This window comes from Petaurus breviceps, unplaced genomic scaffold (genome assembly GCF_028583685.1).
Source record: "Petaurus breviceps papuanus isolate PSGF00001 unplaced genomic scaffold, PetGlider_PUasm1.0 90740, whole genome shotgun sequence".
Classification (NCBI taxonomy): Eukaryota; Metazoa; Chordata; class Mammalia; order Diprotodontia; family Petauridae; genus Petaurus; species Petaurus breviceps.
Window position 1 is genome coordinate 5,344,117 of NW_027187330.1, and position 16,820 is coordinate 5,360,936.

The window sequence follows — 16,820 nt, forward strand, 5'->3', positions numbered from 1 at the left end:
ATAAGAAGAGCTAGCCATTCCAGAAAGAGCAGTCAGAGAAGTAAGGAGTACAGCATCATGGAAGTAGAGGGAGAAGATGTTCGTTGGTGTCAGATAGACCCAGGAGAATGACTGAAGAGAAGGCTATTGTAATTGTTGATTATATGGTTGATATAGACCTTCAAGGAAGTTGGAGTCAGAAGCCAGATTCTTAAGGAGTGGATGCATGGATGGAAAATGGACACCCTGAATACTCAGTATTCTGAAGCTCAATTGCAAAGGAAAGTAGAAAAAGAGAAAGGTAGCTAGGACAGGTAGAGAATAGAAGGTTAAGGAGTTTTCTGACTAAGGAGAAGAAACCATGAGCATGATTGTAGGCTTGAGGGGCAGGAGCCATTGGAAAGGTAGAGACTGAAGATACAAAATGAGAAAGTAATATTGAGAGGGCAGGTTCTTAGGGGAGGATGGGATCAAGAATATGGGTCAATGTGCTAGATTTAATGGATGTTTTTAAAAATGCTTTGCATAACTTTCAGAGTTTCATATGTAATCCTCATTCTGTTCTTTGTACATGAAAATGGTCATGTTCACTTTTGTGAAATTTATTTAAAAAAAGAATGGGTAGAGAGATTTACCTTGGATAGAAGAGTTATTTCTTGAGGACAGGAACAAAGAAGAAGAGAAAGAATAGTTTATGTATTAGAGAAAGCTCTAGATGCATGGCCTGGATCTACTTAGTGAAATAGTTGGCCTAGTTAAAGGAGGGGTGTTGGGGTGGGAAAGACCATACTCCTTTTGGAGGCTCATTTTTGTTTTGAACCAAAGGCCTCTTCTGTGTACTTTAGACTTTTTTTTTTTATTAACAAGCCTCAGCTCATTCTGGGCTTTGGATTTCCTGGCTCTGTGTGCCACATGCTTTTAAACCTCCTTGGCATGTGCCCTTTAGCACATTTTTAAAAAATGTCCTTTTAAAATAGAAAAGTATCAGTGAACTCTCTGTGAAGCCACATTAGTTTCTTTAGACAGCTGGCCCCTTCCTTGATCGTTGAGATTATTCACAATTGTATGGTAGGAGCTTAATTTTTTAGAACATTTAATCCATCCTAAGCAATTTTGGAAGCTTTGGCCTTGAGATAATTCCTTACCTTTTCCTTCAGCTTTTAAAAATCTTTCCAAAAGCCTGGGGTACATGCTATCCATGCCAAATGTCCCATCTTTTCCCTATATGAACTTTAAGTTGAAATATTCATTCTCTCTCAAGGTTCCCAATGATATAATTGTTGCAAGAAGCTGGACCTAATTCAATTGAAATTAATTTTCTTTCAGTGCTTTCTATATATGAAGCAATATTCATGGGAAATAAAGACTAAATTAGACAGATGGTACAATAGATCTCTTCCTTCTGGATCTAAGTATCTAAGCACTTGGAATGCTGGGAGTTATCTGAATGGAAAGCAAAAATCACATTAAAAATATCCATGCTGAGAAACCAGGTCTTAGCTAGGTGAGGGAAATAGCTACACAGTTATCCCTAAATTTTTCCCCCTTTTCTTTCTCATTTCTATTAAGCCTTGTTGATGTTTTATGTGTATGTGTGCATATATGCACACACATATTTGGGATACATTTTTTTACAATGCCAAGTATCCCATCTTTTCCTTATATGAAATATTTTACATATAAATATGCATACATATGTACATATATATGCCTCTCCTTCCACATTATTGCCCCACAAGAAACTATGAATATGGTTTTCATTTTACTACATTTCAGTGGAAATGGTATTAAAGAAGAGGCATTACCTCTACATCACCTGCTTTTCTGCTGCATGGGTCCTTCCCATCTGACATGAAACTGAATCCATCCTATGTATTGTTTCCCCATTTAGAATGTGATTTCCTCGAGAGCAGAAGCTGTCTTACTCTTCTGTTTATATCCCCCAGGGCTTAGCACAGTGCTTTGTCATATAGCAAGCACTAAATAAATGCTTTATTCATTCATTCCTAATAAAGAATTCAGAGAAGATAGGAAAATTTATAAGAATTGATGCAGATTGAAGTAAGCAGAACCAGGGAAACAATATAACACTGGCCACAAAGATGTAAATGAAAACAAATTTCCTTCATTTCTTCTCTCTCTCCCCCCCACTCCTGCCACATCTCTTCCTCTATCATGGGCTCTAGGATTTTCCAACCTAGGTACATAGGTACATCTTCCAGTCAGAGGTAACATTTAAATTGATGTGCAAAATGCCACATTAGTAATAAGTGATAACCTCCCCATTATTCCTTTTTCCTTTCTTTGGGAGCATATCCTGGTATGTGTGTACACAGAGCTGTCAGTGGTAGGTTTGGAGGTAGAATGGTCTTTAGGAGTCATCAAGTCCAATGCATATCCCCTCCTGCCCCATTTTTCAGAGAAGGAAACTGAGGCACAGGAAGGTCGAATGTCCCCAGAGTTGCACCCCTTCTGTCTGAAACAGGGTTCTCACAAGGCGCTTCTGATTCCAAGTCCCATTACCCTAGTGGTAGCCAACTCAAATAGACATGGGGCCACTAAACTACATAGGGATATATTTTAAATTAATAAACCAATACATTAAAATCAAATGGAAACTACATTTTAATCTGGTTCAGATCACACTGAGGAGTGCCACTTGTTTGACATCTCTGCTTGGATGCCATGCTGCCTCTTATCTCAAATTCTCATGTATTCTAGTCGTTGTGGAGAACAATTACTCATCACCACGGAGACACTTTTTCCCAGGGACAAAAGGGCTTACAAATGAGCAGATAATATTCCACCTGCTTTACCTTTGCCCATACCTAGCATTCCTGAAACTCAAGCTCTCAAAGCCCGGAGGAATATTATGGGCATGGAAATTTTTGTGTAGGCTTCAGAGACCCATATCAGGCAGGCAGAACAGCCCAGACAGACCCTCTAGACAATACTTGAGATGTGGGACCAAGTTGAGGAATTCACAATTCACTGAGTGAATGGGGAAGTTTTACCTACATCTGTCCTAAGGGTGTAATGTTACTTGTTTCTTCTTTGGTCACTTGGAAACACCCCATCTGGACATCCTGACTGGTCCTTGGTGAGCTGACTTCATGCCTTGGCTGGGTTTTCCCATCAAGACCAAGTACCACTGGATCCCTGCCAGAGAATAGGAGCCTCCCTGCTTGTGGCCCAAGGTGCTGAGGAGGAATAGGACTTCATCGATATGCTTTGTAGTCCTGCCTTCTGCCCAGAATGATTTCAATCCCTTTTTCTGTTGTGAGCTTTAAACAGCTCTGCTTCATGGAAAAGACCATGGATCTAGATGCTCCATTTGACATTCATTCCTTTGTGAACAATGGGCAGGGACAGCAGCAGAGGATGCTTAATCTGGGGTCTGCAGAATTGTGTTTAAAAAATATTATGAAAATTATATTTCAGTTTAACTAGTTTTCTTATCCAAAGTGTTTTATTTTATATATTTAGAAATATTGTTCTGAGAAGAGGTCCATGGCACACAAAAAAGTTTAAGAACCTTTGCCTAAAAGACAAGTCTCAGACGAGAAAGCTCTCTGGGACTGTGGCCCTCTGTGTCTCTAGACCTGTCCCTTTGACTCCTTTTGCTCATTTTTCCCTTTGTCTTCTTGGATTCATCTTGATCTTTCTGTGATTTTTGTCCTTCCTCTTCAGAAAACATGGATTACTTGCTTTTCACATCTGTACAGGCTACAAGTCCTAAGACTCGGATAACAATAATAGTAGTATTATCATTTAAAAGAGCTTTAAGGTTTGCAAAGACCTCATATCTGTTATCTCATTCACAATAATTTCACAGGTATCAGATGATTTCTTTAGCAATGATTTAAGAGTAAATTCTAGTATCTTACAATTGAAACCTCAGGAACTGCCATCATCCTTTATGAATGGAAAAATAACCAGCTTTCAGGGGCTCCTCATGGGAGGGGTCTGCCCAATAGGCCTTTATGTCTGGATGATATCTCCAGCCCTCTCAAGATGCAGGTAGGACCCAATGGGTCTTAGAGGGGCCTTCATTTATTTTTTTGTAAAATAACATTTCCCCCTGATTACATGTTAAAACATTTTTTTAAAGTTTTGATTTCCAAATTCTATCACTCCTTTTCTCTGAGATGGTAAGCAATCCAATATAGTTGTTATGAGTGTAAGCATGTAAAACGTTGAAGGGGCCTTTATTCTAACAATCCTCTTCCTACTTTGGAAAGATAAGGTAGCCTAAGACTAGTTCCACAGTCTTCCAACCCAGCAAGTGTCTTCATAGCTTCTGAGTGGGGATCAGATTCAACAAAGCACTTTTGATCATGTAGCAAAATACAGAACAGCTTCTTAGCACAGCTGAGATTTGATCTTTTTATTCTAAATCAAAGATTCTTTCCCCTGAAATATGTGGACTATTCCTTGTTGAAAGCATTTGCCCCATTCATCTTTTCCCCCCATCTCCATCTAGAATGATAAACAGCAAGGCATGGGTGTATAATTGATTGAGATCCTTGGCAATGCTAACACCTGACAGCTGCTTGTATCCCATGTCCCAACCCCCGATGCATGATGGGTTTCTGGTTGCCCTCTCCCCACAGCTTGGGGGTTTAAAGTTCCCCTTAGCATGCTCTTCCTCTACCATCTTTTTACCAAGCCAACCTTGAATGTTGTCAGGACTTGATGTGAAGCCCCTTGGTCTGTCAGACTTGATGGTGTAGAGTATAGACTATCAAGTCTCTTCCCTCTTTTTGGAAAATGGGACAATATTTTCTCATCTCCAGCCTTATGGCTTTTGTTCCACTCTCCAAGATTCCTTACATCTTACTCACAAAGAGTGGTTCAACAGTCACATGAAAATTTTGCTGGGTCTGGTGACTTGAACTCAGTGGGGTCAGCAAGGTCTTATCATGGCCTCCCTCATCTCAGGTTCCATTCCCTGAGGACTATTTCTCTATCCTTTAAGCCAGAAAAATAAGATGATTATCCTTGAAAAAGAAGACAGAAGCAAAATAGATTCATTATTCTAATTTCTCCCCCTAAGATAATTTTTAAAAGATCTTTTCCAGAAATTAGCTTATTCTGGACTTTGTGCAAACCATTGTTATTGAAAGAGATCACTTTTTGTATTCATCTTTAGTCACCTACTTAAGGCAGCTGGTTGACACCAGCAGAAAGAGCACAGGGCCTAGAATCAGGAAGACCTGAGTTCAAATCCATCCCCAGGGGTGGCTAGGTGGTACAGTGAATAGAGCACTGGCCCTAGAGTCAGAAGGACCTGAGTTCAAATGTGACCTCAGACGATCAACACAAAATAGCCCTGTGACCTTGGTCAAGTCACTTAACCCCAATTGCCCTGCCTTCCCCCCTCCAAAAAAAAAGCAAAAAAAAAAATCTATCCCCAGATACTTGCCGGCTGCCATACCTGCACAAGTCTTCTAACCTCTACTTGTCTGCTCTTTCAGCTGTAAAATGGGGATAGCCTTGCAGGGGTGTTGTGAGGATCGAATGGGATAATATTTGTACAGCACTTAGCCTGGTCCCTTCCACCTTCGCCTACTCTTGCTTCTAACTTTTGTCTATGACTGACAATTTTGAGCTTGTACGTTGGCTCTATATGCATTCACCCTGGGCTTTACATGGCCTTGCTTCTCCCTTGCTTCCTCATCAGAATGATTGGTTTGCATCAGCAGAGCTTTGTTCTTGAGAGCCTTTCCTCTTGAGCTCACTTCCCTTATAGAGTCTCTAGCCATAGGACCTATTTAGACCTGTTCAGTTTGATTTCCTAAATTCTAGGGCATACATCAGACTTTGCCTGAAATATATTCTCCCAATATGCTAGCCATTTCTATTTTGCCAACCAGTTCCTTCCTTATTGTTCAGAATTGTTAAGTCATTTTCAGGTGTGTTAAGTTCTTAAGTGACCCCATTTGGGATTTTCTTGGCAAAGATACTAGAGTGGTTTGCCACTTCCTTCTCTAGCTCATTTGACAAATGAGGAAACTGAGGCAAACAGGGTGAAGTGACTTGTCCAGGGTCACACAGCTACACAGTTTCTGAGAGCAGATTTGTACTCAGGAAGATGAGTCTTTCTGACTCCAGGTCCAGCACCTCTCTCCACTGTGCCATTTAGCTGCCTCAGTTTTCCTATGTTGGATCTTCTTTTTCATGGTACCTGGATATTCTTCTGTCTTATCTTTCTTTAAACAGCCATCCCTCTTGTGTGAATGCCTCTAGGAAAATACTTCTTCTTGGCTCTCAGAAGCAGGGAATGTGGCGGAGGCATACCCATCTCTTGCCAGGAATTCATCATTCCTGTTTCTATACTGAGGTGCAGAATACCAAATCTCATTCTCTAACAAACGCCACCTTGTTGGCCGGCTGTTCACTTTCCATGTCCTCTTTTCTAATGTCCCTGCCTCCAAGCCTTCGGAAGTGCTCATTGTCCTCTCCAGGCCTACCTCAAATGAATGATTTACTCAGATGGATGATAGAATTTCAGGCCTAAGTGGAGGAGATATATGGATTAAGGCCTGACTTTTCTGGACCCCTAAATTCCTACCTGGTAAGTAGCTACCTACACCACAGTGCATTAGGTAACTATGTACTACCAAGTTATGATGGGAAAGGATGGTCCAAGGTGTATATATATATAGGCCCAGGATAAGCTCCTCCCAGTCTCCTATCACTGAGGTCACTGTCAAAATTCAGCTTCCATAGTTTCCTATGTTATGATGGGAGTAGCTGAATCAGATAAATTCTCTGGGCCTCATTTTTTCTATCTAAAAAATGAGGAAACCTCTCTTTTTCTCTCACACACCCCTCCCTCAACTGGTTTTGCACTGATGTAGGTGAGATGCCCAGTTGGGTTCAAGCAGGTCTTATGGGCTAGTGCAGAAAAAAGCCCTCACAGGGCTTAGACTGTGGAGACATGGGTTTTACTTCAAAATGTGTTGATGAATAGCTGGGTGACCTTGGGTGAGTCTTAGGATCATAGGGTTAGAAGAGAAGACCATAGTGAGCTCTTTCTATCATTACAGAATGTAGAATATATAGCATTTTAAAACTGATGTAGAATATGTAGCATTTTGAAATTTATGGAGAATTTTCCTTGCAACAACCATATGAGGGTATTATCCCCATTTTGGAGATGAGAATACTAAGGCTCAAGGAGAGCCTTAGTGACTGGCCCAAGATCATATGAGTGCAATGTGAACCCAGATCTACTTATTCCAGATCGACATTCCATACAGTCTTCCAGAAAACTGAATTTGTAGTCAAAGAATTCTAGATTTAGAGCCAGAAGAGACCTTGGAAGCCATCTGATCCACTCCAAGTTCATCTATGTAGTAAGCGTCAGAGGTAGCATTTGAACCCAGCTCTTGTGACTCCATAGACAAAGTTCTTTCCAAATGACCTGTATTTGAATCTTCAGTCTGCTTCTTAGTTACCTTTAGGCTCCCAGACCTAAATCTCATGGTCTAATCCAAACCTTTTAAAGGAAATAGAGACCCAGAGGAAAGAAGTGAGCTAAGGCCATTTGGCAATTTAGTTACAGAACTGAAATTAGAACCCATGCCTTCTGGCTCTCTGCTCAATATTCTTTTTATTATCCTATGGAACCACTTCTCCAGCCTCCGATCTGCTAACTATTTAAATCAATGGTGTCCAAGTCAAATAGAAATGTACCTCTGCTGGGCCACGAGTTGACTCAGTGAACCACAAATTAACATGATCTCTGTTGTATTATATTTTGATTCATTTTGTTAAGTGTTTCCCAATTACATTTTAGTCTGGACACTGGAGTGTTGTGGGCCACAGGTAGCTGGGGTAGCAGGGCAGGGGAGGGAGCATGGCGGACACTGCTGATTTAAGTGGTAATATCTGGTGTGAAGTAAATTACTTAATTTATGTGAAAATGCTGTAAAAATAGCCACCATAAGGAATGCTCTCTGGGAGAGGGAAGGAAGTGCATACATTGGGAAAACAGCCATGATATAAAAACAAAAGGTAGCAATACAAAAAAATTTTTAAGTGTCCAACACAATAAATACTCAGTAAAAATGCTGTGATGATAGAGTCCTGTGTAAATGTAAGAGCTGATGATAGATTGCAGAAGGTCCTTGAGCCCCAGTGGGGCTGAACAAGACAAACAGCGAATCGCAGGACAAGATAAATTGTAGTATGTAGCCACATGTGGTAGCCAACATTTCTATACGTCTTACTGTGTGCCAAGCATGGTGCTAAATGCGTTACAAATATCCCATTTTATCCTCACCACAGTCCTGGGAGGTAGGTGCTATTATTATCCCCATTTTACAGATGAGGAAACTGAGACCAATGGAGGGGAAGTACCTTGCCCAGGATTACAGCAAGTGTTTGAGGCTGGATTTGAGCTCAGGTCTAACTGGTTCCAGGCCCAGTGCTCCATTCATAGTACCACCAGTTGCCTCCTACTAGAGGCAGCTTTGCCTAAGGTGTTAGACAACTCAGGATTCAGTGATTCCTGCATCCCTCATCTCTTGGTTATGTAGTTTTTCACCACAGAAGGAAGCAGGAGCCAGATTTCCAACAGCTCCCTAAGAGTGACAGGTAGGGATACATGGGTAGGGAGTGGGTGGGGTCGGGGGAGGCTGGGCTGTTACTTTCTATTCTGTTGGTCCTTTCTCTGGGCAAAACTGCTGATGGCTGAGCCTGACTGCTTGTGTGCCTCGTTGCTGTGGCAGAACTGCTGGCCCCAGGCAGAAGCATCCAGGCCCGAGCTGGCGTCCGTCATGCATTGTTCCAGCCATTTCATCAGAACCAGAGGCCTCAACCCCAGGGAGACAGGATATAAATTCTCCAGCTCACACTTTCCGTAGAAAAAGGCCATGCCTGGTCATGAATTTCCTGGCTTTGCTGCTCCTCCTTGCCTTGCTATCACCATCTGGTGCAGCGGCATTCCCTGGGCATCAGACCTTGGGTGAGTGAAGGCCTTGGTCTCCCTGTGTCTATGGGCTGGTATTGAACCTCAGAGTCCCACAGGTGATGATTGAAGAGAGGAGCCTAGGGGCCTGGCCAGGTCCGTTCCAGCACAATGGAGCTGTTGTCCTAAGCCCTAGACAGCAAGCTTCCCGTGAAGGCGATCGGAAGCTGTCCCTGACAACCAGGCAAGGCCTTAACTTCCATAACAGCCTACAGGGAATGGGAGTGAGGGGGTGAGAGGTGGGGGGATGGGGAGCAATTACTGCAGGTTCTGGCCAGGAACCAGTCCAGAGTCCTATGGGTGAGGGAGAGGTGAGGGAGCTAGGAATCTGGGAGTATGCGTTCTCAGAGCAAAAGAAAGTTGGTCTTTTGCCATTTCATCCTGAACTCCATCACTGTTCCTTAAGCAGTAATCTCAAGTGTTCCCTCACTCCTTGGATCCTCGATGAGATAAGCATTGGGGAAGGGGTTCCTCCCACCTGGGATGCTGAGACCACTGCAGTGTCCTGTCCCTCCTCCTTCCAGACTGGCCCCAGGACTGTGGTGTGGCCCCATTCTACTACTCCAGCTCTGCTGAAAGGATCATCCAGGGCAATGAGGCCAGACCTCACTCATGGCCTTGGCAGGTGTCCATGCAGGTATGATGGTTCCCTGGGCCACTCTAGCTCCTGGGAAGGGTTATGATTAGAGAGCACAAGGGTTTTGGATAGGGATAGGGCCTGAGTGATTTCCTTCAGGGGCTACTCACAAGAAGAGCTTTGTGTTAGTCCCCCAATTCCCACCTTCCTAACCCTGGGTCAGCACCACTCCTGAGGAAGGAAGGACAGAATGCTATTTCCCCATTAGGAAGTAATGTCCTGAGTTAGTCACTTGAAGGTATGACCAGACTGCCTCCCTGACCTCACAGCACTGTATGGGTATTTGTTGCCTTTTCTGTCCCTGACATACATATGAACTTGAACTCTGTGAGCTTAGACTCATAGTAGAAACATAAAATTTTGCTATTTGGAGAAAGGAAGTATTAATCAACTCCACCTACGAGCTATCTGTTGAAACCCCACACGCACCCACCTTTTATGAGGATACTGCTGAACTATGACATTAAGCAAACAGAAGAGGGAAAATCCAAATTTACTGAAAAAAGATAGATTTAAGGAAGGATGCTTCTTGTTCCAAAGGAGCTCACTGCAGGGTTTCTTCATGTATCAAATAAAATTAAAAATGGAGACTCATAAGTAGCATCAGAATTTGTTTATTTGAAAGCATATATTTGAGTAATGTGAGGTATTCCTAAGTACCAGGGGTCATAGAAAGTGAAATCGTGCATTTAATATAGAATTTGATGGACAAATATTTGATTTAATTTTGTTTATAGTAACTTGGCTTTTAGGCACACACACCCCTTTCAGATTTTCCTAGAGTACTTTTCATTTCTCCCCCCTTCTTTCATTTCCTCCCTTCTTCCCCCTTCCCCTGACATCAGTTAGCTGTCTTCCCTCCATCACCTATATTTTCATGTTCCTGTAAGACATTATTGGCTGAGGGGAGGGAGGCTCACCGTGGATTCTTGACACACCAAATGTTTCAATACCCTGGGAAAATAGTGTCCTATGCTAGCCCAAACACGTTGGGACATTCTCTCTCCTCTCCTCTCCTCACTCTCAGGCTCGGGTCCAAGGGAGCCACAGGTTTGTCCATGTCTGTGGGGGGACCCTGATCCATCCTAGCTGGGTCCTTACTGCAGCTCACTGCTTTTCTGGGTAAGTGGGTGTTTCACATGGGCAAGGAGATGGGTGGGGGAAGAAGCAAAGATGGGGAGGTCCCTACTTCCCTAAAGTGGGGAGGTTAGATTGGGGGTCATAAAATCAAGTAAGAAACTTAGGTATCATAGGATTTCAAGCCAGGAGGGGTCTTGATGATCATCTAATCAGATTCATTCATTTTACAAGCAGTGAAACTGAGTCTCAAAGAAGGCAAAATGACTTGCCCATAGTCACATTGTAAGAAGTTGCAGAAGTAAGATCTCTGGCTGCAAAGGCAGAGCTCTCTTAGCAGACTGTAGTTAGATGCATGATTAGTTAGGGAGAAGAGGTATCTCTAGAATCCTTCTGATGTGCCGAACTCTGTGAGGTTACCAACCCTCCTGGGGTGCTTTGCATTTTACAAGAGCAATACGGAAAAGGTAATGCTTAACTGAAAGAATGTCTTCAATGACAGATTTTCTGGATCCCTGAGTCCTTAGGTGGGGACATATTTGGGGGCAAGGATGGTCCTTACCAGTAACCCTCACAATTAGGCAACAGCTTAAACCTCAAACATCCATAAAACCTAAAAATAGGCCCTCATCATAATTTCTGGGCTCAAAATGGGAGAATATCCAAATCTCCTTGGATCAGGGAGGGTGAAATGGGTGGATCCACTGGGGATTTCTTCCATATTATCCAGAGACAGCCCCTCCTTGTCCTCGACCTTCACTCCCCACAGCATTGTCACTACAGCTCCCCTTCCGTGTGACCCTGTGCCTTTACCCAATCCCAGTGCTGGTCATGGCCAGGGCTGATCACCTAACACTATCCCAGGGGGAAGATGGATGATGTTGCCAACTGGCGCATTGTGTTGGGTAAACACCGGCTCAACCAAACAGAGGCAACACAGAGAGTGCACCGAGTGAAACGAATATACCGGCACGAGCACTTCCACTACCCACACCTCGAGCAGCTGAACAATGACATTGCCCTGGTCCGGCCCGTTCACGACATCCCCAGTAGTCCCTACGTGCACTATGCCTGTCTACCTACCTCTGGAGAGCCCAGCCTCAGGCCTGGCCAGCTCTGCTGGGTCACTGGCTGGGGAGGAACCCAAGGTAATTACACTGGGAAGGGGAGACCACCATATCTTTCCTGACCTATTACAATCAATCAACAGCACATTAAATGCCTATTATGTTCCAGGCACTGTGCTAAGTACTGAGAATGCAGAAGAAGCAAAAGTTCTCATGGAGCTTACAGTCCAATGGGGGAGACAACATGCAGACAGATACATACAAAGAAAGCTACATACAGGATAAATAGGAAATAATTCACAGAATTATGAGGGATTGGGGAAGGCTTCTTATAGAAAGTTGGGACTTAAAGGAAGCCAGGGAGGTCAGTAGTTGGGACAGAGGAAGGAAAGAATTTCAGGCAAGGGGGATAGCAAGAGAAAATGCCCAGAACCAGGAGATGGAGGGTCTTCGTCTTAGAAGAGCCAGGAGGCTAATGTCATTGTATTGAAGAATATCCATCCGTAAGTAAGGGATAAAAAGACTGGAAAGCAGAAGGCTAGTTTATAAAGGGTTTGGATGCTGAACAGAGCATTTTTATATTTGTTCCTGGAGGCAATAGGAAGCTATTGGAGTTTATTGAGTAGAGGGAGAGCCAGAGAGGAGTGGAGAATGACATGATCAGACCTGAATTTTAGGAAAATCACTGGTGGCTAAATGGAGAACAGATTGGAGTCAGAAAAGACTTGAAACAGGTAGACCCACCAGCAGGTTATTACAATGGTCCAGGTCTGAGATGATGAGGGCCTGCCTCAGGGTGGTAGTAATGTCAGAAGAAAGAGATGTTGTAGAGGTGAAATCTATAGGCCTTGGCAACAGGTTTTGGGTTATGGGAGGTAACATGGGAGGGGTGAGAGATAGTGAGGAATGACTCCTAGGTTGTGAGCCTCAGTGACTGGGAGGGTGGTGTTGCCCTCTATAGTATTAGGGAAGGTTCAGAGGGAAATATAATGAGTTCTGTTTTGGACATATTGAATTTAAGGTGTCTACTGGACTTCAGTTGGAGAGGTGAATTGGAGGTGAGGAAAGAGATTAGGGCAAGCCAAGTAGATTTGAGAATCATCAGTGTAGAGATGGCAATTAAATCCATGGGAGTGGTTTTTCTTGCCTCAACTCATCCCTGCCCACACCCCTCCATAACTCAGCTGTGGTAGAAAGCTGTTAGAACTTATTCACATTCAAAAGGGTTTTCTAAAGCTAGACAATCTGTGGGGCAAGTGGGCTGCCATGAATATCTGTCTGTTTCTGTCAGGTGGGGAGGAAAATTCAACTTTGTCTAATGTTCTGAACCAAGCCCAGCTGCCTATCATGGATTTCAGTACCTGTCAACAAGAAAAGGTCTGGGGAGACAAAGTAAGCCCAACTATGTTATGTGTGGGCTTCAGAGACCTCCAGGAGGCTCCTGCTGCATGCCAGGTAAGGAGGTAGAAGGGAAACAGAGACATCTTTTCAGACCTCATAGAGGTATCCAATTTCACTTCTTCAAATCCTGAACATAGGGAAATGCCTGAAAGATGTTTCATTCCGCATCTGTGGTCCAGTAGTGCTCTCTCAAGAGCTAGGAGACATTCTTCTCTTGGCAGTCCTCTGAGGTCATGAGTAGTCACTACATTAATCAAAACTCTGATATCTTCCAGTACTGTTTAACTTATTGTGATCATTATGTAAACTGTTCACTTGGTGCTTACTTCATCACATCTCCTTTTAAAATAGGATTCAGTACATAAAAATTCAATCCACATTCAATTTTTTGGGGAACATGCAGGTTCATTTATATTATCGTTAGGTTTGCTGTAAGGCCCTAAAGTTCCAATTTTTCCAGTGGTTATGGTAAACAGGATGATATCATGAGCCTTGTTTTTTGGACACTCTGACCACTTCCCAGCTCTCTCTCTGCTACATATTGGTAAAACCTAGGGATTAGACAGTAACTCCGAGAGTAGGGAAAGGAGGTTCCTTGCCAATTCTTTAAAAAAAAAAAAAGGTTAATCTTCATGAAAGAGCTTGAACATTTTCTTACTATCCCCTAGTACACCCTTTGATTCAATCAAAGGGCTGCACTTGAGGATCTAGAGGGCCACACATGGCCTTGAGGCTGCAGGTTCCCCACCCCTGATAGTCTCATTTGTTTCCTTGGGATTCAAAGAAAACTGTTTTCATCTGTTAGGTGGGGTGTGAGGGTAGCAAATATACCAGCTGATCTGCCAGCTGTACTGTGCTATATCCCCAAGTCTTGCACCCCTTTAGCGATAGCCTTCATCCCTGGCACCCAAAAGAGATGGTCTTGAACAGTGCCTTGCATACCTAGCCTCTTAATGGGTCAGTCAATACTCCTCTAATTGAACTCTCTCATTGGTGTTTTCCAGGGAGACTCAGGGGGCCCTTTGCTTTGCCAGATGGGAAGGAATGAGTGGGAAGTCCATGGCATAGCTAGCTTTGGGCCTGTTGGATGCCGAGCTGAGAATAAGCCCAGTGTCTTCACCAAGACAGCTTCCTATAGAACTTGGATTGAGGCCACCAGAATCCGTGATTTTTTCTTCTACTGAGTCCAAAGGGATGGTATATGGGTGGATTGTTAAAAAGAAATCTTAGTTCATTTTTTCTTCTACTGAGTCCAAAGGGATGGTATATGGGTGGATTGTTAAAAAGAAATCTTAGTTCAGGCCTTGGCCTGGTCAAATAAGGCAAACTCAGGAAATGACAAAGAGTTTATTAGCACACCAAGGCAGCTTATAGTTGGAGTAAGGCCTGCCTGGAATTCAACTTGCACTCTGGTTTTATAGACAAGAGTAAACAGTTTCCACGTAAGGGCAAGACAATTCTAATTGGTACACATTTCAATGAGGAGGTGGGATTAGTGCTGCCTTAGCACCTGGCCTTCCTTATCACAGCCTCATAGGGAGATGAAATTAGTGCTCTTGTGCTCTGCCATTTCAAGCAGGTTAGCTGCCTTGTACTCAGAGTCTAAAAGTCAAGAGGTCACTTAGACTGACTGCACCCATGGCTGATTTTGCACAAAAATCCCATCTTTGGTGCTAACTGTACTCATTGGCACGTGTATCACCAATGCAATATTCACAATGCTTATGGCAATTATAAATATACTGATGTGGTTATTAATCACATAATATAGCAGGCTCTCTATATTGGGGATAAAGCTAGAACATTTATTAAAATACCAAATAACTGAGTCCCCAAACCAGAAAGTCGCCATCACAGTAGTTATAAAGTTGGCACACATAGTTAATGTAGTAAACACCCACATTCTCAAGCCTTTAAAACAGAACAGGCTACCTCAGGCAAAGGTCCTCCTCTCCCCACTCACAGCAACTGCTCAGAGTCCAGGAAGCATGCTCCCAGCAGTTCCAGCCCCCCGCAGTTCCGGTCCCTGGCAGGAGTCCTTAGCAGAAATTCTGGCTAAATCAAAAAAAAGGGGTTTGCACCTCCGCCTCTGCCTCCGCCTCCGCCTCCACCTTGGCTGCTACCACTGCTGCTGCCTTTGCTACTGCTGCTACTGCCTCCAGTCACCGCAGGAATTCTAGCTTGGCTTCTGCTTCCTCTAGTTCCACCCCTTCCTTCTATGTCAGCAAGTCCAATGGGGCATGGAAGATCTTTAAATCCCATAACCCTTACATTCAGCTCCAAGATCTTTCATGTCCCTTACTTGGCAAAAATACATTAGGAATAACTGGTGTCACAGAATTTTACAACAATATAACAAGGATAGCACACAATAAACACAGAAAACCATATTTTAGGGTGGGGCTTGAGCACAAGCTCCCCATCATTCCCCCCTGAACAAATGGGGCCCCAAAATCTTGTGGTAAGGGGTGAAGGTCTCTTCTTCCATGGCTTCTTGCTGCTGAAATTGGACGTAGAGCTGTCACTGTCCCAAGGGGTCCCATTTGAGAGGTCAGTTCTTAATGTGCTTGATGCCAGGTCCAGGGGTGACACAGCACAGTTGCAGACAGGGGGTGCCATCCAGCTTAAGCTATCAGGGATCTACAGGTGGAGGGTACCAAGCCTCCGGAAACAAATCTAGCAAGCAAGGTGAACAGACAAAAAGCCAAGAAGAAGCAAAGAGACAATAACCAGACTATTGTAGCTTTACTCATGGTAGAATATGTGAGTTAAGGGTACAATTTTGTAATCATCTTCTCCAGAATAAACAATAGTTACAGTGTTATCCTTCCCATGTGCTATAATCTCTGTAGCCTTTGGAACATCATCTGGCTTACATTTTACCCATACTTTAGCTCCAAATTTTATTCTATCAGTAGAACCAAATCCTTCACTTCCTCTGACAGTTATTTTGGAAGGAGGGTCAGTTTTTACAAGTGGTATTGTTTTACAAGGAATTATAATCACTTGAACTATCCTATCATTTTTGTGAATCTGTATGGGCCCTTCACCTAAATTATGGAATGTCACAACTATTCCTCCTTGATAATTAGACTCTATTACTCCAGCCAATACATGTATTCCTTGAGCTGCTAATCCTGATTTGGGTAGAATCTGTCCAAAGTTATTTTTAGGGATTCTTATGCATATCCTAGTGGAGATTTTTCTTATTTCTTTTCTGTCCAACCAAAAGTCCTCTAAACAATGTAAATCATACTCCACCGAACCAGGTGTTCCTGGATACGGTGCTGGGACATCTGGCTTCAAGGTCCAATACTCAATATTTGGGATCTTATGTGTTTGTTGTTTTCTAATTTGCAGATTTGGGGTCATCATTCTGGCTAGAGGTGCACTTCCTCCCAATGGTCTGCTATTCAAATTACATAAAGCCATGAACAAATTATCCTTCCAATGTTGATATGAATTATTGGAACTTAACTTCCTTAACTGTTCTTTCAGTAATCCATTCATTCTTTCAATTAACCCAGATGCTTCTGGATAATATGGAATATAATATATCCATTTTATATTGTTTAGTATACAATATTTCTTCATTTCATTGCCTTTGAAATGTGACCCATTGTCACTTTGAATCTGCATTGGGGTTCCATAATATAGACTTATGAGATCTAGAGTTTTACAA

The 16,820-nt window shown here is 42.9% G+C and overlaps 2 protein-coding genes across 2 annotated transcripts in view; one reads left to right on the forward strand and one right to left on the reverse strand.

The window, feature by feature from the left end:
* Nucleotides 1-16,820, reverse strand: part of CPN1 (carboxypeptidase N subunit 1) — a 472,336-nt gene that overhangs the window by 412,459 nt on the left and 43,057 nt on the right. The gene's annotated exons all lie outside the window — the stretch shown is intronic.
* On the forward strand, nucleotides 8,809-15,971 carry LOC138145561 (chymotrypsin-like elastase family member 2A). The gene is given in 7 exon segments (XM_069067213.1): nucleotides 8,809-8,953; nucleotides 9,481-9,590; nucleotides 10,541-10,591; nucleotides 10,594-10,715; nucleotides 11,535-11,818; nucleotides 13,029-13,192; nucleotides 14,143-15,971. Coding segments are annotated over 7 exon segments (993 nt in total). The 5' UTR covers nucleotides 8,809-8,871; the 3' UTR covers nucleotides 14,323-15,971.